The 26156-nt window shown below is 41.7% G+C and overlaps 1 protein-coding gene across 7 annotated transcripts in view; it reads left to right on the top strand.

Moving 5' to 3' along the window:
* The window catches only part of AMBRA1 (autophagy and beclin 1 regulator 1), a 190571-nt gene that overhangs the window by 154132 nt on the left and 10283 nt on the right, over window positions 1–26156 (top strand). For all 7 annotated transcript variants that reach the window (XM_078149046.1, XM_021009801.2, XM_021009799.2 and 4 more), the window contains one exon: window positions 20946–21085. In XM_078149046.1, the coding sequence (XP_078005172.1) occupies window positions 20946–21085 (140 nt within the window). The remainder of the gene's footprint in view (window positions 1–20945; window positions 21086–26156) is intronic.

Below are 26156 nucleotides of genomic sequence, written 5' to 3'. Positions count from 1 at the left end.
ACAACTCCACCAACAGTGCATTAGTGTCCCAATTTTTCCATATCTTCTCCAACATTTGTCATTTTCCTTTTCTGTCATATTAGCCGATCTGATAGGTGTGAGGCAGTACTTGAGAGTTGTTTTAATGTGTATTTCATTAATCAATAGTGATTTAGAGCCTTTTTTGTATGACTATAGATAACTTTGATTTCTTCTTCTGAAAACTTGCCTGTTCACATCCTTTGACCATTTATCAATTGGGGAATCCCTCATATTCTTATAAATTTGACTCAGTTCTCTATATATTTGGGAAATGAGGCCTTTATCAGAGGAACTTGTAAAAAATTTTCCTCCATTTTTCTGCTTTCCTTCTAATCTTGACTGCATTGGTTTTGTCTGTGCAATACTTTTTAATGTAATGTAATCAAAAGTACCCATTTTACCTTTTATAATGTTCTCTTATCTTATTTGGTCACAGATTCTTCCCTATCAATAGATCTGAAAGGTAAAATATTTTATGGTCTCCTAATTTTCTTTCTTTCTTTTTTTAGCTAGGCAATTGGGGTTAAGTGACTTGCCCAGGGTCACACAGCTAGTAAGTGTTATGTGTCTGAGGCCAGATTTGAACTCAGGTCCTCCTGACTTCAGGGCCGGTGCTCCATCCACTGTGCCACCTAGCTGCCCCTCTCCTAATTTTCTTATGGCATCACTCTTTATGTCTAAATTGTGTGACCATTTTGACCTTATCTTAGTATATGGTGTGAGATGTTAGTAGATACCTAGTTTCTGCCTAACTGCTTTCCAGTTTTGTCAGATAGGTAGCTCTTGTTCCAAAAAGCTTGAATCTTCACGTTTCTCAAACACTAGATTACTGCGGTCATTTACTACTGTTTATTGTATTCCTAATCTATTTCACTGATCTACCACTATTTCTTAGTCTGTGCCAGATTTTCTTCTTTTATTTCTATGCTATAGCTAGCATTTCTAGTACAATGTAGAATAATAGTGTTGATAATGGGCATCCTTGCTTCACCCCAATCTCATTGGGAAGACTTCTAACTTATCCCTGTTGCAGATAATGCTTGCTGATGGTTTTAGATAGGTATTACTTATTATTTGAAGGAAAGCTCCATTTATTTCTGTGTTCTGTAGTGTTTTTAATAAGAATGGATGTTGTGTTTTGTCAAAGGCTTTTTCTATAATTATTGATATGATCATATGGTTCTTGTTGATTTTGTTATTGATATAGTCAGTTATGCTGATAATTTTTCTAATATTGAACTGGTCCTGCATTCCTGGTATGAGTCTCACCTGGACATAGTATGTGATATTTGTGATATATTGCTATAAACTCCTTACTAGTATTTTATTTAAAATCTTTGCATCAATATTCATTAGGGAAATTGGTCTGTAGTTTTCTTTCTCTGTTTTTGCTCTTCCTGGCTTTTAGGTATCAGCAATATATTTGTGTTGTAAAAGGAATTTGGTAGGACTCCTTCTTTGCCTGTTTTTCCACATAGTTTATGTAGTATTGGAATTAATTGTTCTTTAAATGTTTGGGAGAATTCATTTGTGAATCCTTCTGGTCCTGGGGATTTTTTCTTCGGAAGCTTTTAATGGCTTGTTCATTTGTTTTTTTTAAGATAGGGTTATTTAAGTGTTCTATTTCCTCTTCTGATGATCTGGGCATTTTATATTTTTGTAAATATGCATCCATTTCACTTAGATTGTTGGATTTATGGGCATGTAACTAGACAAAATAGTTAGTAATAAATGCTTTAGTTTTGTCTTCATTGATGGTGAATTCATCCTTTTCATTTTTGGTCATAGTGATTTGGTTTCTTTTTTCTTTTTCTTTTTAAATATAAATTTATTTATTTGTAGTTTTCAGCATTCATTTCCACAAGTTTTTGAGTTTCAGATTTTCACCCTGTCTCATCCTCCCCCCACCCCAAGATGGCATGCATTCTGAATATCCCTTTCCCTAGTCTGTCCTCTTTTCTTTCTCTCCCCCCTTCTCTTATCCCCTTCCCCTTCTATTTTCCTGTAGGGTAGGATAGACTTCTGTACCCCATTTCCTTTATTTCTTATTTCCCGATAGCATGTGAAAACTTTTTTTTAAACATGTTTTTAAAACTTTAGGTTTCAAATTTTCTCTCTTCCTCTCTCCCCACCCACCCTCATTGAAAAGGCAAGCAACTCAATATACGTTGTACATGTGCAGTTATGCAAAACACTTCCATAGTAGACATGTTGTAAAAAACTAACTCTATTTCCCTTAATCTTATTCTGCCCTCCCATTTATTCTGTTCTTTCTTTTGACCCTGTTCCTCCTCAGAAGTATTTACTTCTGATTATACCCTTTTCCAATCTGCCCTCCTCTCTATCATCCCCCTGCTCTCTTGTCCCCTTCTCCCCCTATTTTCTTGTAGGGTAAGACAAACTTCCATACCCAATTGAATGTGTATGTTATTCCCTCCTTAAGCCAAATCCTGTGAGAATAAGATTTACTCATTCCCTCTCATCTTCCCCTGCTTCCCCTCTACTGTAAGAGACTTTTCTGTTTTTCCTTTGTGAGATAATTTACCCCATTTTACCTCTCCCTTTCTTCTTCTCTGAGTGTAATCCTCCCTCATCCCTTAATTTTATTCTCCAGATATGACCCCTTAATCTTCAACTCACCCTGTGCCTTCTACCTATCTATATCTATCTGTCTATCTATCTATCTATCTATCTATCTATATACATACATATAATTTTTTTCCTCCAACTACCCTAATACTGAGAAAGGTCTCATGAGTTATAAATATCATCTTTCCATGCAGGAATGTAAACAGTTCAATCTTAATAAGTCTCTTATGATTTCTCTTTCCTGTTTACCTCTTCATGTTCCACTTGAGTCCTGTATTTGAAAGTCAAATTTTCTATTCAGCTCTGGTCTTTTCATCAGGAATGCTTGAAAGTCCTCTATTTCACTGAATGACCATTTTTTCCCCTGAAGGATTATACTCAGTTTTGCTGGGTAGGTGATTCTTGGTTGTAATCCTATCTCCTTTGCCCTCTGGAATATTATATTCCATGCCCTGTGGTCCTTTAATGTAGAAGCTGCTAAATCTTGTGTTATCCTGATTGTGTTTCCACAGTACTTGAATTGTTTCCTTCTGGCAGCTTGTAATATTTTCTCCTTGACCTGGGAACTCTGGAATTTGGCTATTATATTCCTAGGAGTTTTCCTTTGGGGATCTCTTTCAGGAGGAGATCTGTGGATTCTTTCAATTTCTATTTTGCCCTCTGGTTCTACTATATCAGGGCAGTTTTCCTTGATAATTTCTTGAAAGATGATGTCTAGGCTCTTTTTTTGATCATGGCTTTCAGATAGTCCAATAATTTTTAAATTCTTCTCCTGGATCTATTTTCCATGTCAGTTGTTTTTCCAATGAGATATTTCACATTGTTTTCTAATTTTTCATTCTTTTGGATTTGTTTTACAGTGTCTTGATTTCTCATAAAGTCACTATCTTCCAATTGCTCTATTCTAATTTTTAAGGAAGTATTTTCTTCAGTAGTCTTTTGGACTTCCTTTTCCATTTGGCCAATTTTTCTTTTTAGGGCATTCTTCTCCTCATTGGCTTTTTGGACCTCTTTTGCCATTTGAGTTAGGCTATTTTTTAAGGTGTTATTTTCTTCAGTATTTTTTTGGGTCTCCTTTAGCAAGCTGTTGACTTGTTTTTCATGATTTTCTTGCATCACTCTCATTTCTCTTCCCAGTGTTTCCTCTGCTTCCCTTACTTGCTTCTCAAAATCCCTTTTGAGCTCTTCCAAGGCCTGAGACTGATTCATATTTTTCTTGGAGGCTTTGGATATAGGAGCTTTGACTTTGTTGTCTTCTTCTGGTTGTATATTTTGATCTTCTTTTTCACCAAAGTAAGATAATATAGTCTGACTCTTTTTACGGTGCTTGCTCATGATCCCGGCCAATTACTTGAGTTTTAAACTCTTTGTTAAGGTAAGAGTCTGCTTCCAATGTGGAGAATGTACTGTCCCAAGCTTCAGGGGTTTGTACAGCTGTTTTCAGAGATACTTGTAGGTACCTGTAAATTTTCAGTTCTTGCAAGGTGGTATGATAAGGGCGAGGTGTTTACTCCTTTCCTGGCCTGTAACCACAAGTACTCCTTTCTGTCCTGTAACTGTGAGGAGGGTTTCCTCTCCACAGCCACTGCAAGCTCCACCACGCCAGCGTTCCTCCTCACCCCAGCACCGCCACCCAGAACTGTGACCCAGATCCACACACAGGCAAAGCAAGAGATTCCTGCCTCAGCACTGGCAAAGAGATCCCTGCAATCCCTCTCTGATCAGCCACTGGATTCCCCCTCAGTCTGTGGGCTGGAAGCTTGGGAAGCAGCTGCCCCCCCCTCCCCGGGCCAGGCTCTCGGGGAATGGAGCTGAGACCCCGCCTTCCTCTCTGACCACCGACAGAAACAGACTTTTCCCACTGACCTTCTAAGTTGTCTTTGGCATTAGTGGATTGAGGAGTCTGGAAACCTCCACAGCTGCCCGCGATTCAGTCCTCTGAGGCCTGCTCCAGGTTTGCTGTGGCCTGCACACCCACGCTGTGCTGCGCTCCTGGCCCGTCACGATACACCTTTCTTATCAATCATCCAGGTTGTCTTGGGCTGGAAATTTGTTTCACTCTGTCTTTTTGTGGGTTCTGCTGCTTCAGAATTTGTTTAGAGCCATTTTTTATGAGTATTTGGAGGGGTTTGGGGGAGAGCTCAAGCAAGTCACTGCTTTCACTCTGCCATCTTGGCTCCGCCTCTTTTTTTTTTTTTAATCAAATTATCCAATGGTTCATCTGGATTTTTTGTCTATCTGTTTCTATTTTTGTAAAAACTAGCTCCTAGTTTTATTCATTACTCCAATGGTTTTCATACTTTCGATGTTAATAATCTGTCATTTGATTTTCATGATTCCAATTTGGTATTTAATTGAGAATTTTAATTTGTTTTTCTAGTTTTTTAGTTTCATGCCCAATTCATTGATCTGCTCTTTCTCTATTTTATTGATATTAACATTTAAAGACATCACTTTTCCCTTAAGTACTGCTTTGGTTGCATCCCTTAAATTTTGGCATGTTGTCATTCTTTTTAATGAAATTATTTATTGTTTCTAGAATTTATTCTTTGTCCCACTCATTCTTTAGGATTATTTAGTTTCCAAATAATTTCTAATCAATATTGCCATATCCCTACATGAATATAATTTTTATTGCATTATGGTCTGAAAAGGACACATTTAGTATTTCTTCTTTTCTTCACTTAATTATGAAGTTTTTATGCCCTGATATATCATCAGTTTTTGTGAAGGTGCCATGAACAGCTGGAGAAAAGGTATACTCCTTTCTATTCCTATTCATTTTTCTCCAGAGGTCTGTTATGTCTAACTTTTCTAAAATTCTACTCATCTCCTTTCTTATCTTATCTTTTCTTAAGAAAGACATCATCGTCTTTCTTATTTTTTGGTTAAATTTATCTAGTTCTGAGAGGCGAAAAGTGTGGTTCCACCACCAGTGTAGACTTACTGTCTGTTTCCTGCTGTAACTCATTTAACTTTTCCTTTAAGAATTGGGATGTTATACCATTGGGTGCATATGTGTTTAGTATTGATATTATTTAATTGTCTGTGATATCTTTTAGCAAAATATTATTTCCCTACTTATTTAATTAGTTCTGTTTTTGCTTTTGCTTTGTCTGAGATAATTACTACCCCTCTTTTTTTTTTTAAGTCAACTGAAGCATAATAGATTCTGCTCCAGCCTCTTACCTTTACTCTGTGTGTATCTGTTTCAAGTGTGTTTCTTGTAAACCAGTAATGTCAGATTCTACTTTTTAATCCACTCTGCTGTGTGCTTTTGTTTTATGGGTGAGTTCATCCCATTCATATTCACAATTATGATTACTGTGTATTTCCCTCTATCCTATTCATCCCCCTCCTCACCCCACCCCTGTTTATCCTCTCTCTCTCTCTCTCTCTCTCTCTCTCTCTCTCTCTCTCTCTCTCCACCCTGTCCCTCCTTAGGTGTTTTTGCTTCTGTCCACCGCCTCCCTTAATCTGCCCTCCCTCTGTCAACTCCTCTGTTTTGTTATTTCCCTGCCTTCTTACTTCTCTATAGGGCAAGATAGATTTCTATACCTGACTGAGTGTACGTGTTATTCCCTCTTTGAGCCAATTCCAGTGAGAGTAAGGTTCAAGCGTTGCCTGCCACTCCCCACCCTATCTTGCTCTCCACTATAAAAACTCTTCCTTTCATGCTTCCTTTATGTGAGATAAAATTTACACCATTCTACCTCTACCTTCCCTCTTTTCCCTGTGCATCCTTCTTTCTCACCCCTTAATTTCATTTTTTTGTAATCATCTCATTGTAGCCAACTCATACCCATGCCCTCTGTCTTTGTATATATGCCTTCTAACTGCCCTAATAATAATAAAATTCTTGGAAGTTATAATCATCATCTTCCCGTGAAGGAATGTAAACAGTTTAACCTTACTGACTTGCTTGTGATTTCTCTTTCCTGTTTACTTTGTTATACTTCTCTTAAGTCTTGTATTTGAAAGTCACGTTTTCTGTTCAGCTCTGGTCTTTTCATCAGGAATGCTTAAAAGTCCTCTTTTTCAATGAGTGTCCATTTTTTCACCCTGAAGGATTATACTCAGTTTTTCTGGATAGCTGATTCTTGGTTGTAATCCAAGGTCCTTTGCCCTCCAGAATATCATATTCTAAGCCTTCCAATTCTTTAATGTAGAAGCTGCTAAATCTTGTATTATCCTTACTGTGGCTCCACAATAGTTGAATTGTTTCTTTCTGGTTGCTTTCAGCAACCTTGACCTGGGAGCTCTGGAATTTGAATATTTCTGAGATTTTTCATTTTAGAATCTTTTTCAGGATCTAATTAGTGGATTCTTTTGATTTCTGTTTTACCCTCTCCTTTTAGGATATCAGGGCAGTTTTCCTTGATAATTTCTTGAAATATGATATTCAGGCTCTTTTTTTGATCATGGTTTTCATTTAATCCAATAATTCTTAAATTATCTCTCCTCTGTCTATTTTCCAGGTCAGTTAGTTTTACCGGTATTTTACCAGTATTTCACATTTTCATCTATTTTTTAAATTCTCTTGATTTTATAAAAATTGTTTCTTGATATTTCATGGAGTTGTTAGTTTCCATTTGCCTAATTCTAATTTTTAAGGAATTATTTTCTTTGGTGACCTCTTGTACCTCCTTTTCTATTTAATCAATTCTACTTTTTAAGGAGTTCTTTTCACTGGATTTTTGTGCCTCTTTTACCAAGCTATTGACTTTCTTTTCATGATTTTCTTGCATTATTCTCATTTCTTTTCCCAATTTTTCCTCTCCCTTTCTTGTTTGATTTTTTTTTTTATGGTGAGCTCTTCCACGAACTCTTTTTTGGGCCTGTGACCAATTCACATTTTTCTTTGAGGTTTTGCATGAAGCTACTTTGATTTCATTGTTTTCTTCTGGGTTTATGTCTTGAGCTTCCCTGTCACCATAGCAACTTTCTGTGGTCAGGTTCTTTTTTTGATAGTTGCTCATTTTTCAGCGTATTTTTTTGACTTTTAACTTTATGTCAAGGTTGGGCTCTGCTCCCGGGATGCAGGGGGGTACTGTTTCAAGTTTCAGGTTTTTCATGCTGCTGATTTTTAGAGCTAGTTCTGGGAGTCTGTAAGTTTCCAGTTCTTCCAGGGTGGTATGATCTAAGGAGAGGTGTGGTCCCTGCTCTCCTGGCCTATGCTCTGGTCTGTGAGTGACCACGAGTACCCTTCTCCACCCTGGACCTATGTGACCAGGGCCCATGGCACTACTGTGGTGTGATATTGCTCCTCCTCACGCTGGCACTGCAGCTAGAACCGTGTATGGCCAGTGCAACAGACTCCTTCACCTTATGCCCCCCAAAGGAACTCCTATAATCTCCTGACCAGTTGTCCAACCCCCTTACCTTCTATGAACTGAGAGCTCCAGAAGCTGCCACTGATGCCTCTATAAGGCCATCACTGCACTGCACTCCGCTCTCAACCTGGTGAGACAAACCTTTCCTGCCAATCTTCTGTAAATTGTCTTGGGCTAGAAAATTGTTTCACCCCAACCTTTTGTTGGTTCTGTCTCTTCAGAATTTGTTTTGAAAGGATTATATTAAAGTTATTTGGAGAGGTATTGGGGAGTCTCTGCCTTTAATCTGCCATCTTCTATGACATTCATCTCTAATTTTTAATCAATGCTATATGGTTTTGATGACTGCTATTTTACAATATAGTTTAAGATTTGTAAGTGCTACTCTCCTTTTGTTCCTACTTCTTTTTGTCATTTCTCTTGATATTTTAGATGTTTTGTTTTTTTATCTTGTTCTGTAAAGTGTTCCCTTGGTAATTTGATTAATATGGCATTAAAATTATAATTTAATTTTGGTGGTATTGTTGTTTTTATTATATTGACATTACCTAGCCATGAGCACCGAATATTTCTCCAGCTCTTTAAGTTGTTCTTTAACTCTTTAAGAAGCACTTCACAATTGAATGTATGTAAGTCTTTTGTGTGCTTTGGTAGATAGATCCCTGGATATTTTATTCATTTTGTACTTATTTGGAATGGCAGTTCCTAATATTGCTTCTTGTGTTTTATTATTATATACAAATGCTGTTGATTTTTGAGATCTATTTTGTAGCTTGCAATTTTGCTGAAGCTGTTATCTGTCTTAGTTCTTTTCTTTGCTGATTTCCTAGGATTTTCCAAGTAAACTATCGTATCAATAGAGATAGTTTGATCTCCTCTTTACCTATCTACATGCCTTTAATTTCTTTCTCTTGTCTTATTGTTATTGCTAGCATTTCTAGTGCTATATAAAACAATAGGTGGTTAGTGGCCATCCTTGCTTTATTCCGATATTTATTGGAAAACGTTAAAGTATATACCGATTACATATGAAGTTTGCTTTTGGATTTAGATAGATACTTTATATGATATTTTTAAAAAGTTCTTCTCTGCCTCTATTTTGTAGTTTTTAGCATAAAAGAATGTTGTACTTTGTCAAAGGTTTTTTCTATATCTATTGAGATGATTATGTGGTTTGGGATGTTTTGGTTTTTAATATAATTAGTTCTGTTGATTGTTTTCCTAATGTTAAACTATCCGTGCATCCCAGATATAAATCCCACTTGGTAATAATGAATGATTCCTTGGATAAATTGCTTTAGTCTCTTCAACAGGATTTTGTTTAAATTTTTTTAGTTATTGTTCATTACTGGTGTTGGTCTACAGTTTTCTTTCTGTGTTTTGTCTTTCCCTGGTTTAGGTATTAAGACAAAACACAGAAAGAAAACTATAGACCAGTACCAGTAATTTTTATACCAGTATTATTTTATACCAATATTATTACTATGCTTGTCTCATAAAATAATTCTAATGGGATGTTTCCTTAATTTTTGAGAGTTAATTTGTGAAGTATGTGTACTAATTGTTCTTTAAAAGTTTGATACAATTCTCTTGTGAATCCATCAAGATTAGCAGTTTTGTTCCACCCTCATCCTCTGGTGTAATTCCATTATAGCTAGATATATTTCCTTTTCTGACATTGGGTTGTTTAAGATTTCTTGCTAGCCTTCTGATCATTTGGATATTTTATGGTTTTTGAAGGTATTCTATATCTTTTGTGTTCCTAATTTTGTTAGCATGTAACTGTGCATATTAAATTCTGATTATTATTTTTATTTCTTCTGGTTTTACTGTGATTTCACCTGGCTCGTTTGCTATTTTATTGATTTGATTTTCTGGTCTCTTCTTTTTTTAATTAGATTAATCGAAGGTATATCAATTTTATTAGTCTTTTCAAAGAACCACATTTTAGTTTTATTTATAATTTCTGTGGCATTTTTAGGGTTCCCATTTATCTATTTCCCCTCTTATTTTTAATATGTCTTCTTTTGTGCTTATTTAAATTTGTTTACTTGTTGGCTTTCTAATTTTGGGAAGTTTTTTTTGGGGGGGGGCTAGGCAGTGGGGTTAAGTGACTTGCCCAGGGTCATGCAGCTAATAAGTGTTATGTGTCTGAGGCCAGATTTGAACTCAGGTCCTCCTGAATCCAGGACCAGTGCTCTATCTACTGTGCCACCTAGCTGCCCCTGGCTTTCTAATTTTTAAAAATGCATATTCAGTTCATTAATCCTTTTTTTTTAAATTTTGTTAATGTATGTTTGTAAGGATATGCTTCTTCCCCTGAGGACTGCTTTAGCTGAATCTCAGAAATTTTGGTGCGGTGTTTCATCATTTTAATTTTCTTTTACATAGTTGTTAATTGTTTCTATGATTTATTCTTTGACCTGCTTATTATTTAGGATTCTATTTTAATTTTCCATTTGGGTCTGTATCTTTTGTTTGTGGTTCCTGAACCAATGATTATTTTTATTGCGTTATGATCTGTAGAGAATTGTAAGATTTCTGCCTTTTTCCATTTGTTTGCAACATCTCTGTGCTCTGGTGCATGATCATTTAAATGTTCCATGTGAAGCTGAAAAATATGTATATTCTTTTGCTGACCTATTTAGGAGATATCATAAATCTTTTTAAGTCTAGTTTCTCCAAAAATTTGTTCAGTTTTACATTTTCCCTTTTGTTTATCTTTCTGTTAAATTTATCCAAAATTGAGAGAGGGCTATTTGACTTTTCTCTTACTATTGTGTTACTACCTGTGTCTTCTTGTAGCTAAGATTATGTTTCTTTCATGAATTGGGATGCCAAGGCAGTTGGTATGTATAAGTTTATTACAGATATTGCGTTGGGTCTGTGGTTTCTATCAGCATAATATAATGTTTTTGTTTATTCCTTTTTTATTTTTTGAATGGTGGTTTTTCCTTTGTCAAATAGCATAATTGCAACTCCTGCATTTTGGGATTCACTGGATTCATGGTCAGTTTTTTTTCTCTATCCCCTCAATTTTATTTTGCATTATGTCTTTGTTTTTTAAATGCATTTCTTTTAAGCAGCAGATTGTAGAGTTTTGTCTTCTTATCTGACCTGTTGCTCTTTTTCCTTTTATTGGACTGTTTAATCCATTCACATTTGAAGTTGTGAGAGTTAGGTTTTTATTTTCCACAATTTCTCTCTGTTATTGGGAGTTTTTTCATCCAAGTTATGATTTTCTTTCTCTTCTGCTATATACACAGTACTGTTCCCTTACTTACTTTACCTTAATCTTTTTTTAAGGTGCTCCTGTTCCCACTGGCTCTCTTTCCCTCACTCCTGATCCTCTCCTCTCATTTGTTATCCTTTTCCCTTTGGGATTTTTTTTCTTTTTTTCTTCTGCTTTTATCTGGTTATATAATGCCCCTCTTTTTTTTCTCTCTTCTCAGTTAATCAAGAATATTCCCACTTCCTTTCCTCTCCTTCATTTAGTCCTGTTCATTACTTTCTTGATTTTCATTTTTTTGCACATCTTTACAAAAAGAATTTCTCTCACTTTCTTTATTGTCTGTGCTCTCTTTCTGACTGCTCAAGACCTTTATTCTCTGCTACATGACCACTATAATTATCTGATCTCTCCCTTTTCTTCTGTATTCCTCATGAAAAGCTTTCAAGGCATCCTCTCTGGGCTCTTACCTCTAGATAGTTTCTGGTACTCCTCTGCAGTGTTCTCTCCATGGATTCCACTTGACCATTGTGGCTCAGTGCCAGTTATTTCAGGTATCAGAGAAGACATTGCCCCATGGTAGGGCATTTCCCCCATCATGTCCTTTATTATGCAGCCCACCAGTAATCTCCCTGGTTACCATTTTCCCCATTTGCGTCCAAAATCTCCCTGGGTCCATGCTCTCCCATTCTCTCAGGTGACAGTTGCCTCCAAGTGTTCCAGTCTTCTCCCTAACCCCCGAGGTAGGATAAGTAGACTTTTCAAGCACCAAATTCCCAAGATCACACCCAGTACAAGGTCTCTATTTTCCTTCATAGACCATCTTCTCTTCATCCATAGCAGCATTCATCAGTAGAACCTCTCCTACCAAATGAGGTTTTCTTCCTCCTCCTCCTCCCCTTTTTCAGTCCTTCCTCTCTGCTCACTGAATCCCATGCTATTTTTTCTTCTTTTGAGACCACAGAGGTCATAGGGAATTCCCCTCATTTCTGGCACTTCACACATTTCTCTGTGTCCCCCTGCTCCTTTACCTCACTTTCATGTGCCCTCATGTGCCATATTTTGATATAGTCCCACCAAAAACAAACAAGCAAAAAACGATTGATTCAACTGTAGACAAGAAGTCACCAGTTTCTGTCTACAATGCTTCATGCCCACCTCTCCACTGTTAACTCTATCAGACTTCCTCCTTCACTCCTTTTTTCTTTTGTACATTTAGAAAGAAGCCTTTTCGGGTCTCTCTGCTATCATTCTGTTGTTATCGCTGTTGTCCTTGGCTGTTGCGTTTAATTCAGTCGTCTTGCATTTCTGTGTTTGACGTGTCCAAGAAGCAAATAATCTCTTCCGTTTTGGTTTTCTTTCTAAATAAATTTCACACGCCTCTTTATTATTGAATGTTCATCTGTTTTTCATGTATGATTAAGCATATCTTTTCAGGGTAGTTCACATTGGGCTTCGTCCTGAGCACCATTGCTCTTTGGGACGCATTCCATTCCTGACCTTTTTCTGGTGGGTGCTGGATAGTCTTGTGGTATTCAGACTTTCTTTCCTTTGCGTTTGAAGGTCTTTCTCCTGACTGCTTTATTTCCTGAATTGTGGTCGTAAGGTTTTCTAAGTTCTGTCATGTTTTTCTTGGAGACCCTTGATCCTTAGGTTGTCCTTCCACATCTTATCTTCAAGATCCACATATTTTGTTTGAATAATGTACATATTTTCTTATCAAGTTATTGGTTTTTGCTTCTCTTCTACTAGGTTGTCCTTCACTTATGTGAAGTCCTAATCTATTGTTCTTTCTTTTGTTTCTTTGGTGAGGTTTGTAATTACAGATTTTAGTTTTTCTGTTCTGGCCAATATTTTTGCTATGCAGGACATAAATTCTGTTCTTACATCTCTCTCTTTTTTTTTTTGGGCCTCTCAGGAATAATCTATTGTAGTTTTATTGTCTTCTCACCTTCCACAGGATCATCTTTCCTCATCAGGTGTTGGGCCATTTACCTTTGTTTTGTAGTATTCAAAGATGCCTGAACTCATTGACTTCATCTATTATTAATGTTTTCCTGCTTATCTGCCTATATTTAAGATCTTTGAGTTTTCTTTGTCATGAGAGCTTTGATAATTTGTCCTCTTTCCCCCCTTATTCATTTTCTCAGTCTGTCCTCTGTGATACGTTTCCATGGGAGCTAGATCTCAACGTGTCTTGGCCTCCTCCCATGCTGGACAAGTCACAGTTCATCAGTCTAGGTCTTTGCCCCACGTGACTTTTGGGTGGTCAGAACTAGCCCCAGATAGATGCTTTGCTCTTTTCCTCAGGCTTAATGGAGTATTGCACATACCACCCCACCCCCACCCCATCAGCAGTTCAGAGAGCTTGTACCACAAGGTTGTTTTGGCACCGGGGGCTGTCCAGTCAAACACCAGCAGTTCAGAGCTCTGCAGCACTGCTGCTGCGGAGTTGCAATCCCCAGCGGCCTTTTCCTCCTGAAGAGCTGTTGCCCCAGCAGCTGGAGCAAGCTTCCACAGCCTAGAGCCATACTCTCCACAGCACCAGAGAAAGAGCAGAGGTCAAGGAGTGAGGTTTGGTTTCCTTATACAGTTGCATTGTGTTCTTGGATCTGCTAGTGCAGCCTTCCTGCCATAGCGGGGGGGGGGGGGGGGGGGGGGGTTGGAGGTGCGATAGCAAGCGAGCTTGAGGCCAGTGACCATCAGGCAGTTCGAGGGTTTTGGTTTGTCTGTTGTTGTTGTCGACCTTCTTTTGGATTCTGGGTGTCCTCGATCATGGAAATAGCTGATGCTGCCTCATACTTGGCATGTAATTTTTATTTTAGAGAGGTTTGAGAGATTACGAGGATCAATGAGAATGTCTAGTCCTCGATCTTGTTATTCACATAACCCAGAACTGATCTTCTCTGTCCCATGACTTGTTAACAATTTCTTCCCTGTCCATAGTAGTGAATTATATAACCATCATCTCCACATTTTGTTTTTGGTTTGGTTTTTTGTAGTCAGATTGTTTTTCCATTTGGAATTTAATTGTGCTATATGTAAGAGACTGGTCAGCAAGCCAAAGATCATTTATAACGCACTTATTGTGTGTCAGGCACTGTGGTAAACCTCAGAATACAAATACAAGCAAAGAGATAGTTCCTTTCCTCAAGAAGCTTGCATTTTAATAAAGGGAAGCTGAAAAGGGAGAAACACAAGGTTGGGAGGGGGATGGTAAAGAAAGCTCGGTGGAGATGAATGCGCAGTGCAGCCTGCAGAGGGATGAAGATATGATTGGCCTGGGCCATCTCCTTCACTTGGAGGAGCCAGCCAATAAGCAGGTGGGGCCTCAGGGGCAGAGGGCGCTTCCAGGGGTGGAAGGTCAAGCTGTTCGCCACTTTTCCAGTAGTTCTTGTCAAATGAAGGGATATTTGAGGAAGAAGCAAATGTTCTAGGGATTAGAGCAGACTTTATAGAGTGAGTGTCACTTGAACTAAGCCTCGATGGAGAGAATGCTGAAAGAAATGAGTGCATATAAGAATGCAGACGGGAGCTGACTGGTTGATCACCAGATCCTAGGTCTGGAGATAGAAGGAAAATTAGTGGTCAGCTAGTCCATCCGTTTCACCAAGACAGCTGGTCCTGTAGAATGCTTTTGAGATCTAGGAACAGAGAAGTTTACTGTTTATTTCAAGGAGACAGATTGTAAATAAAGTAGAGATCCCTCAGTTGATCAGTGAACTGGGTTCCAAAACAATCAGAGAATCTTTGGAAAGCTGAAGGGAGATTAGAAAGTAAAATATGTAGCTACAGGCCTAAGACTGTGATCAGTTTTCCTGAGTTCTCTTGACATAATAGGCAAGAAAGCCAAATATCTGCAGGTCTGAACAAATCAAAGAAAAGATGCTGGAGTTACTTTAGCTGGGCTGCATCTCAGTATCAGCAGAGAAAATTGCAGAAAACAAAAGCCTGGCTGTCTCTCCTAAGAGCTCTAGTTTGGACAGGCAGGGTTGAGGCATGCTTGCCTCAGTATAGAGCATTCTGAAAGACAGGAAATTCAATCAAGAGAATCTGGATACTTGTTGAACATGTGCCACTTAAAAGACGCAAACTGGGTAAGCCCCATCAGCATTTTGCAGGTTGTTAGCTCCAGGGTACACTACATTTAAAGAAAAGAGCCTGATGTCATTAAGAGAAATCAGTGTTTTTCAAAGGACTGTTTCCCTCATAGAGATTGGAAAATCAATAACAATTCAGGGATCTGAGCAAGTCAGCAGCTAGAAGCTACATGAATGCCTATTAACAAGATCTCAGCAGAAGATCAGGAGCCATGGGGGGGGGGGTGGAGTCTGTATACTTCAGACAGGGTACAAGCTGGGAATCCTTACTTAAATAAACTTGCCAGAGACAAACCAAACCCCACTCCCACCCCTATGAACATATCCCATGCTTTTTCTGTGCCCCAGGACTCTGACTGCTCCAATGTTGAAACAAAATAGGAACCATATTTGGGGTCTTCATTGCCATCCTTTTCCACAAAACAGAAGGAGACAGTGGAAAGAGATAGATACTGAGTCTGCAAAGTCAGGAACTTCACTCTGTTGGTATGTTGGCCCTTTTGTCAGGAGAAGGGCAATACCATCCTTCCCCAGTAGGTTCTCTGCCACCTTTGGGCTGCATGTATTTTCTCCATCTATGACAAGAGATGCAGCATTTCAGATGGAAAGAAAGGTCATCTGTCTCTTAGCATCTAGCCCTCATTGATTTTTTTCCCCTCCTTTCTCAGTGCACCCTCTCCCTGTTCAAATGTAGTTCCTTTGAAGTTCATTAGTTCTCATGATTCACAGCGGTGCCCAGGAAGCATTCTTCATTCCCATGGCCTGCAACTTGTTTAGCTTGTCCCTCTCTCTGTGGTATTCCCAGCTTTGGGTTAGCCTCGTACCTTTCTTCTTATGACTACAGAATGGTGTCTAGTTGCTCAATTTAAGTGGGAGAGTTGAGTCAGCTGCTTTTGCACCACTTACCCCCACCAAGAGGTTTCAGCTTTATAGATGAAAGATTATTTAATGGAAGCATTTCTGGTCTTCTCCTCTAGCCTCTTCTCTGGGCTTCTGTGAGGTGCTCCATTTGCCTCGTGGACTAAAGTAATGTAATGGCCTGAGATTTATTGGCCTCCTACACAAAAGGAAGCATCTTGTTTGAGGGCAGCAATACATTTTTTCTATTGCATTTTGAAAGGAAGGAAAGGAAGGCTTCCTACTGAGCCTCACTGGCTGACTCTGTTACTTTCTTCTCCTCTGTCTTTGAACAAGAAACACGGCTCCTGTACCTTTGATCTGGGAAATGTTTTCCTTTATAATTCTCATAGCTCTTGGTTAGAGTTGGGGGATAGGGTTGAGTCTGGGAACCACCAGTAAGGGTAGTTTGCCCTGTACCCCGGAAATGGAGGACTCTTCATCTTCTCTCCTGATGCTTTAAAACTGTTTATAATTTGGCAGCTTGACTCATTCCCTGTTGACATACTGAACACTGTCCTGGCTCTAGAAAAGGAAGGAAAAAAGAAATCATTCTTCCTGTGTATCGATCTCTAATTTCCTTCATAGATGTTAAGAGAAAAAATGAGGTTAACAAAGTGAAAAGGCATCATGAGCTTTTGATATATGCTGGGAGTTTGAGGCAGGTAAAGCCATAATGCTCCAGACTTTGCTCAGTCAATAGGAATCCATATCTAGCCCCTTAAAAGATTTCTAAACCTTGTCATGTGATATGATAATACTACTTAGATGGAGATGAAATGATGTTTCTCCTGGCTGATTCCACATCATTTCTCTGTGAAAAGAGGTATAGGGGGCACTTATGGGGGCAGAATATTACACACACTGTCAAAGAGTAGATGAATTGGTTGGTTTTACTGAACTTTTTTTCCCTCTCTTTTGATATTTCTTACAAGGGATAGTTTAGTGGGGGGAAAGAGACATTCAGAAATGAATGTGATATAAAGCAGAAATTATTTTTATATGTAAAAGAAGGGGGAGAGACCACTGTTACCATGCCCAATTTAGAGATAGACACCTCGTTTGTAGCCATGATTGTTTGTGCTAATGAACCAGTGGTTGAGCCATATTTGTGGCACCCTTATTTAAAAATAGTGTCATTTCCACAAGCAGATCCATTTTCTCTGGGATAATGTAGCCATTCTCCCTGGCTTTTATGGAAGAAAGTCAAAGATTACCCACCAGCTCACCAGTCTTAGGATTTGGCCTGGGCCAGCGGGATGGTGGTATGTCTTGGCCAAACTTTAATGGATTTTCTGGGAAGGCCAAGGCTGGCCCAATCTATAGGAAGCTTTTTGTCTAGTTATTAAACTGTAATAATAAGTTGGCTATGAAGAGTCACCTGACCTCCACCTGCACAGGAAAGCAGGCGTATTCAAAACAATGATGAGGATACCTGAGGAAGACAATGAAAACTGTTATTGGGGAGCTTTTAAAAAATAGAGTAGATTCTCATCTTTCTTGGGTTAGTTTCAGTGCCCACTTTTGTTAGGGTAGGGTTGGCTAAAAGACCTATTTCTAAATAAAAGGACATGAAAAAATGGTATCTACCAACCCTTGCTCTGATTTCCCTCTTGCCTGCCCCTGTCTGAGAGTGTGATAAAGGAATGGACCCTTATCAGGGAAGATTCCTGGAGGCAGCTGATCTCCACATGGCATTTCCTGGCTTCCTGCCACAGAACAGGATTTAGCTTAATCCCCAAACCCTGGATGTGATAGGCACACTCCCTAAGCTACTGTTTGAGAGCTGCTTTCAGGAAGGGAACAAATCAATGCCTCCATTTATTACCCTGTGGCCAGGGAAGCTGTGAAATTATGTGCTGTGAGGTTCCAGGGTCTCTACCTTTAATTGTTTGTTTCAGCCTTCCAGTGGCCTCCTTTGCTAGGAGGTGGGCTGCCTTCTGCATCAGCCATACTGTTCCCTGGGGGACTTTGTTCCCAAAGCAAGGTCCCATACTCAGAAGCAAAGAGATGGTGTTTGCTTTATTAATATTTAAACAGCCTATAAAAAGACAATTTTGTGTCCTTAGCCTGAATTCTTCTCTGGCATAAAGTCCTAGAGAAGAGAGTTTGCCCCTTTTTTTGTGTTCTTTTCCATTTAAACCAAGGAGCTTAAAGCAACTTCTAATTCCCCTTCTCCTGCAGAATCTAACCACTAGTGTCTCATGTTCCCTTGAATCTTCATTTGGGGTAGAGGGAAATGCAGCAAAAATCTGCCCTGCCCTGTCCTGAGCCTTGTTCCGCAACTGAAGGTATATTCCTAAAGTGCGTATACAGAAATTGGACAAAACAGACATTTTTGTTTTCCAATTCTGTCCATACCCTCCCGTCTCTCTATCCAGCTGCAATGCTCAGAGTCTTATGTCAATTGGAGAGAGGCAGGCTGGAAAATGAAAACCTGACCATGAGAGAAAAGAGAGTCCTAGACTTATTGGAAGGTAGTTGCTTGGATAAGGATGAGAAGACACACTTCTGCGTCCTGGGAAGTTGCCTGGAAGGACCAAGTTGCATGTTGCATGTTGAGAGCAGTTGCATGTTTGTTGGAAGTTCCTGTAGGGCTATGTATCAGGAGCAGATGAGCAAAATTGGCAGCTGTGTTCTGAGTGATCAGCTCTGCCGATGGACACTCTCGCTTACAGTCTCTGGTTTGGTTTTGTTTTGTTTTGTTTTGGGGGGGTGGTATTTCCATTAGCATACTTTGTTTTCTATCAGTTTCTTTTCAGAATTTATCCCACCCCTGTCCAGCAGGCTATCCTTGGCAAAAAAGAAAGAAAAACTTTTACAAAGCAGTTTACCTGCGTCTGATAGAATATGTAGTGTTCTACCTGGCCCTTCTTTGGCATCTCCAGGTCTTATACTTTCTACCAGATATGAATCCTTTTCCATAAATGTTCACCAAAGTTACTGGCCACAATGAAGAAATGTTTACAGGAAGCCTATCACTGAACGCCCATTTGCTTTTTCCTATGCAAGGTAAATTTACTCCAAAAGGTAGTCTCTTCATCTTGGATGGTTTGTCTATAAGGAGATAACTCCACTTCCTTCCTAGTTCTTGGGATCAGTCAGTCATTTGGAATGCCTTATTAAGGCAATTAATGCCTGTGTGCCAGGTGCTGGGCTAGATATTGGAGACAAAATTACAGAAAAAAGGTGAAACACCACTTGCTCTCAAGGCACTTCTTCTCTGTTGGCCACATGGACAAAGATGCACAGAGTAAATGCAAGGGCATGGGGCGGAGGGTGTGCCAGCAGGTGAGCACAAGCGGCTTCACGCACAAGGTCCTTGTGGTGTGTCTTGTGGTTTTGAGAGAAACAAAAGAGTGTTTCCTGAGGTAGAGGTAAAGAGAGAGGTATGTGTAAGACATGATGCAGAGGGCAGAGGTAAGACATCCCTCCATCTGGGTCATGGTGACATGTCCCAAGGAAAGCATATCCCTCTGTGTGAGGCTTATTTCATCTCTCGGTGTCAACAGCTGCAGTCGGCGTGACTTGGCCTGTGTCGGCCATAAAACGAGGGGGTTTATGACTAGTAAAGTCGGATAAAGAGCCCTGTGGTCCAGGTCACCCAAGTTCTGTTCTAACTCCACGCTTGTAATCCTGTAGAACAGCAATTGTTGCTATAGCACCTTGACTATATGTACTGAATTCCACTTTACTCAGATCTGTTTTCTCCCAACAGCCCTATGAGGTAGGTCGGCTAGGTGACGTCACCTCTCTTTTACAGATGATGAAGCTCAGAGACAGACGGGCTCATGGCCTGGCCGAGATCACCTAGCCAATTTGTACCATAGCTTAGCATAAAACTTGGGTTTCTAGTCTCTCTTCTCCCATGTCCTCCCCACTAGGCTTTGCTGCCTCATTTCTGAACACCCACACTGCCCCTTTCTGAAGATGCTTCAGGGGCCTTCTGGACTGGCCAGGCATGTAGAGCTGGTTAAACTCCCAGTCCAGCTTAGTTTTTAGATGTGTCTGAAGTGCCCAGAGCAGAAAAATATTAGCTTGGGGGCAGACAGTTTATGAAAAGGGGAATGTCTTGTCTTGATAGCAAGGAAAACTGTCTGTTCCATGGTGATTTATATAAGCTGGAGATATATCTTATACATGTGTGTGAGATTTCCCCCCTGCCCCTGTCCCCACATCTCACTGTACCTTTTAGGTCTCGATAACAATAGCAATTTTAACATTGCTTTTAATTAGGTGAATTAAGAATGTTCTCCGGTGTTATCACCCCCTCCCGCCCCCCTATCATCTCCAGCTTCCCATTGCTATGAGAGTACTGCAGTCTCCATGGTAACTGGGACTACCAGCCCAGATTGGATCACACTGGTTGGTCAAGTCAGGAGTGTGTGGCAGCCACGTGCCCTAAGTCCTAGCTGACCTTTCCAGATCATCAGCTGCTGTGCTAGACCAAGCTCAGTGAGGTCAAAGGTCATGACTAGTAAAGTCAGATGAAGAGCCCTGTGGGCCAGGTCAAGTGTGCATCCTTGCCACTGTCTCCCTGGGACTTCCCACCAGCACCTGTAGACGAGAGTAATTTGACCCACAGCTGCCCACCACGTAGCAGGGAGCTGCTCGTTCTCCTTAGAGCAGTCTTTTCAGCACATGGATAGAACCTGTTTTGTGAAAGTCAGGAAGGATCCTGGTGACTGGCAGTTTGTTTTACTCTAAATTTTGTTGATCTTGGTAATAAGTTGTTTTTCCCCCTTTTTTCTCCTTCCCACCCTTTTTCTCCTCTAGAGAGTTTTCAATGTTCTTTACCCCATGCCAGCTGACCAGCGGAGACATGTCAGCATCAACTCTGCCCGCTGGCTGCCTGAGCCAGGGCTCGGCCTGGCTTATGGCACCAACAAAGGAGACCTGGTGATCTGCCGACCAGAGTGAGTGGATGGGTGGGTGGGAGGGGACCTGGGAGGCTGGGGGAGAGGACACAGGGAAGGCGACAGCTCTGGGCCAGGATTTTGTCCTTGAAAGTTGCCATTGAAGTAGGCTTTGTCCCAGAGTGTCGCTTTTCTGTAGAGCTTTCTCCCTCCAGATTGGTGATGTTAGCTCCTCAGAGCCAAGCCCGAGGTTACGGTATGGTGTGGTTAATAACAGTCAGCTCCTCTTTCAGTAGCGCATAGAACTGTCCTCCACACCACTCTGTGGTTACAAGTGTAAAAGTATCCCCCTTTTACAGATGAGGAAATTTGTGTCTTACAGAAAACTGAGGCTCAGAGAGACTGAGTGATTTGCCCAGGATCAGACAGCTAGTGAGTGCTGGAGCCAGAATTCAGCCCCAGCTGTCTGTTGGCCCCTGCGTCAAGTGCTGCTCTGTTCTGTCTTCATGAGTCTACAGCAGTTTCTGTTGGGTTGAGTTTGGGGTCCTCTCTTCTTCCCTAGTGACAGCCAAAGTGCCAATGGACAAAAGCACTAATTACTTTAAAAAAGGTTGAACCTCTTTCTTACTGTGACCTCAAGGGGCACACAATTACAGGTGGAATAGAAACCTGAATTGGATGAGCCCTTGAGCTCTAACAGGCCACTTCTGATTGCTCTTAGGCCGAGTTTCTTTCTGCTTGAGGTTGTCATTTATTGACGTGAAGGCAGAGAGAAAAAAATGCTGTTGGAAGCTCTGTCCGTTGTTATCATCATTGGGAGGAGTTCCAGCTCAGGGAGAGAACCCAAGCAGGCCTCCCAAATGCTGGCTATCCCTTTGCTCCTCCCCCTTTCCTTTATAGGCGATAGTGGTGAGGATGAATCCAGGAGATTCTCCCCCTGCCCCAGAGTTAGCCTTGGCATTGTCCTAGCAGCAGTCAGATCTGTGGACCACCTCTGAGAAGTCTCTGAGTCAAAAAATGCTTTTAATTGCTGGAAGACACAGACAGATCCCACCTGGCTTCAGCTGCTTCTGTTGCCAGCCTATCCCGATGCCCTCTTCCCCTTGATTCAGTCACGGTGTAGAAAGCTGTGGAGCTCCCAAAGCAATGTGGTCTAGTTGGTAGGGCCTGTGGCTCCTGGAAAGAACAGACCATCCCCACCCTTCACAGTCAGGTGAAAGAAATAAGCACACTGGTGGGGGCAGACAGGTGGGCAGGTGGGCAGGCAGGTGGGAAAACAGGTGGGAAAACAGACAGACAGGTAGACAAACAGGCAGGCCAGCAGGCTGGCACTGCTTCCTTTCCATTGTATGGGCTGGGCAGTGCCCTGGATGCTGTGGTAGAGCACTACTGATGAGACAGCCCTTGAGCCTCATTCTTTCTGTACTGATCCTGAGAGTTCTGGACAGCAGAAAGACCTCTTTAGCTGAGTAAGGCCAGCAAGAAGAAATGATGTGTGGAGGTCCAGGTGAGAAGGAACCTTGTGGAATCTCTTGTGCTCCATGGAAACGTTGATTCTCCCATCTTAGCTCTTGAGCCCCAGGACTTTGTTTTTCTTTTCACAGAGCACATTGTTCTAAACCACTTTTCCTGTATTATTTTGTTTTCTAGTTGTCTCTGTAGAGAGGTGGGGGTAAAAGGGGGGCATCTTGTCCTTCTGCCAGACTGTGAGCTCCATGAGGGCAGGAACTGTGCCTCCTTTCAATTTTGTACCTCCTTCACTGCCAAGCACAGCGGCTCTTTAATAAATATTTGCTGAATTGATCTTAGCTTATGAGATGTATCTAGATCTTAGCGTAAAGTAGACTGCGGCTAAGAAGGGGAATCGATTGTTCCTTTCCTCCCAGGCCAACATCTCCCTAGCCTTTGTTCCTCTTCAGGAGTGCCCTTCGTGATCCTTTGTGCTGCTTCTTCCTCCAGCCTGTCTCTTGTGATCTCCCTAAAACTATCCATCCATCCATCCATCCATCCATCCATCCATCCCTGGCTCCAGACCTGTCCTCCCTGTCTGCCCCCTCCCCCTCATCTCTGTCAGCTAGAATCAGGCTTCTCTGAAACACGTCTTGCTTCAAGGCATGTGACCATGTCTGCCTCCTCCTATTACTCCCCCAAGACCCAGTCTTTCAGAGAGCTTGTTGCTCAGTGCTGGAAGACTTGTTTGGGAAAATGGGAAGCTGTCTGCTCGTGCTAGTTTGGGGCTGTTGAGGATCTTCCTTCAAACTCCTGGGCTCTGCTGACTTGGGTTTGGCCCTCTTGGCCGCAGCTGGATCCTGGCTGCCACCACTGTAGGGACTTGGGGCCCAGAGCACACAGCCCCCACTCTCTTACAACCTAGTAGTGTCACTGCTGTGCAAAAGCTTTTCTATCAAAAACCCTAACCCTACACGTTTTGGGTGAGTCACAGACAATTCAGTTAAACTCAGAGTGAGTTCCTTGGGCCCCTGGAGCCCCTTCTCTGCTCCTCACCCACATCCACATCCACATCCCTCCTCAGAGCCCCTTGGATGATGACATCTTGCCCACCCAAAGGCTTGACTCTGCCATCGGCTCCCTTCTACGGAGGGCTCCCTCGGCCTGGAAGTGGCACAGTCATGTAGCCTTCCTCCTTGGGAGGGCTGAGACTCCTGTCTTGTGAGCTGGTTGGCAGATACCTCAAGACAGGAGGTCAAGCCCCTCAAATATCCATCCACACATTTGTCCATCTTTAGGAAGACAAGTGTATCTATTTTCTGCATGAGAAGGCTGAAGCCCAGAACAGTTGTGAATCTCCTAAGGTCAAACAGCCTGCTGCTGGGATACGTTAGGATACAACTCTTGTCCCTAGACCAGGAGTTTCTGACCTTTTCTGTGCCCCAGACTCCTTCTCAGAAAAGTGTGTGTAAATGCATAAAATAAAAGATTAAGACCACAAAGGAAGCCACTCACGTTGACAGAAGTTCAGAGATCCCAGATTAGAACACCTGCCACTTGACCAATATGCCTGTCTGGTATTTAATGGGCCACCTGGACATGCAGTGGAAAATGGGAGAAGCGATAAAGGGCGAATTTCACATATGTTGAGCTGCCCATTTTTCGTCTCTGTCTCAGATTGAGGAGAGTAAATAAATGGGGAACTTGGTGCGCAGTCTGTTACCTCTTTATTAGGCAGCTCCCTGAGATTCAGAATCCTAACCTTATCAGTCATGATGCTCTCTGGCCCCCCATTCCCCAGGGCATGTCCCCTCAGATTAGGAGGCCCTCCTTTGGCCTTTTCTCAGTCCCCATTGCGGCCTAATTTATGGCTACAAACTCCGGTCATGAGTCTCCTCCATCATCCCCAACTTAAGTCTCTGCTCGCTCAGGATGGTGCATGGCTGCTCAGCCCTGGCCCATTGGATCGAATGGTGGTTTCTCAGGAGCACCAGAGAGCCCGTTTGACAGCGGTGAAGGTATCTCCAGAGGGAACGTGGTCGGGCACGCTCTGCTGGACTGTAGTGAGTCTCAGGCCCCCCAGGAGAAGGAGTCGTTGAGGGAGCCGTTTCAGGGGATCATGTTGTCAGGTAGCCCCCAGCTGCTGTGGATGAGCCGTTGGCTTTCAGCTCCAGCACAGCCACACAAATCGTGTGACACCCAGGACCAGAATAGCTCCTCACAACCAAACCACCACGTGGAGCTGGTGTGGTGGCTGGCAGCCCAGTCTCTCCCATTCCCCCATCCCTCCAAGTAGTGAGGTGCTCCCTCCCCTTCTTTCCTGTTACACCCCACTACCCCCAATTTGGAGCATTGCCAGCCCTGCCAGCGCCCCCTGACTGATAGCCATTTTGAGTGTGAAGACCCAGACTGAGAGATATGACGCTTTTTGCCAGCCTCCAGGAAATGGCCTGTTGTTCTGGATGTATGGGGCAATTCAGCCTGGGACCCTAAATGCTAAATGAGGTGTTGCAGTGTGACAGGTGCCCAAGAGAGTCCTGTCAAAGTCCCACCTCTATTCCTCAAGAGAACTACAAGCCTTATTCTACTTCTCCAGCCACCAGCCATATTGAATGCTTGCCCCCAGATGTCCTATAGCTGAGAGAGCAAAGGAGTTGAAAGCACCTGCTGTCCCCCATCTCAGACCTAGAGCAGGAAACAGCCCCCAGAGGAGTGATTGGGATCAAACTTGGGTCCTGAGACACTACATTAAGCTCTCTTCCAACTATCCTACTCTGTCTCCTAAATCTGAAAGAATATTTTAGCAGTGTCATGAAATTAGCCTCTTTCAAGCTATCCAGCTTCCAGAACTGATATCTTCCCTTTAAACCCCAGGCAGTTAGCAGTTGGGACTTGGAGATGAGCCCTGAGCTTGTTCCAGACTATTCAAACTATTCTACCTTGATCTACCTTTTAGTCTAAGACACACACATTCTAGGATAGGACCTCATTCAGCAATACCACCACCACCTAAATAACCCTAAAACCATGGCAGGGTGAAAGGAGACTTGGACAGAAAAACAGGAAGAGCAAGGGCCTTGCCTGCAGTGAGAGGAACGCGAGTAATGCTGGTTTCCTTGGCCCTGCGGCCATCTCAGAATGTTCCATGGTCAGTGAAGATGGCAAAGAGCCATCAGCTGCATGAGGAAGTCTCCCTGGTGTATTCAGGTACCCCAGAAGGTGGAGTCGTTAGTAGGAGTCTGGCAGTCTGAACACATCTTAAAGGTAATGCTGTCTATGTCTATGAACGACCAGGTATTGAATCAAAGGACTTCAGGAGAGCCTCAGTCAGGATGGATTTTCTGCCCCTCTTCATTCTCTTGTCTGTTAATCAATCTTTCAAGAGGAACAGAAGACATTTTGAAAACATTGACTCATTCATCTCCATCAGGACCCAAAATGGGGGAGGGTGCAGAAGGTGATAGTGGTCGTTCTTTAGCCTAAACACCAGGAATTTGACGCCTGAGTTCCCAAAGTACCAAGCGGGTTAGGTCTGGCCCGAAAGGGCATCTTCATCCCTGTCCTTATGGCGGCAGCCATTGGAATTTGAGTCAGGGCCACAAGCTTCGTGCCGGTGTTGATCTGACCACATGAGAACAAGAGTATCGAGACGGGGAATTAAGGCTGCCGTTTTTGTGGCAGA

This window comes from Phascolarctos cinereus, unplaced genomic scaffold, assembly GCF_003287225.1.
Source record: "Phascolarctos cinereus isolate Bilbo 61053 unplaced genomic scaffold, phaCin_HiC Scaffold_9;HRSCAF=440, whole genome shotgun sequence".
NCBI lineage: Eukaryota > Metazoa > Chordata > Mammalia > Diprotodontia > Phascolarctidae > Phascolarctos > Phascolarctos cinereus.
The sequence above is the reverse complement of the archived record's forward strand: the minus strand, read 5'-3'. Positions and strand labels throughout refer to the sequence as shown.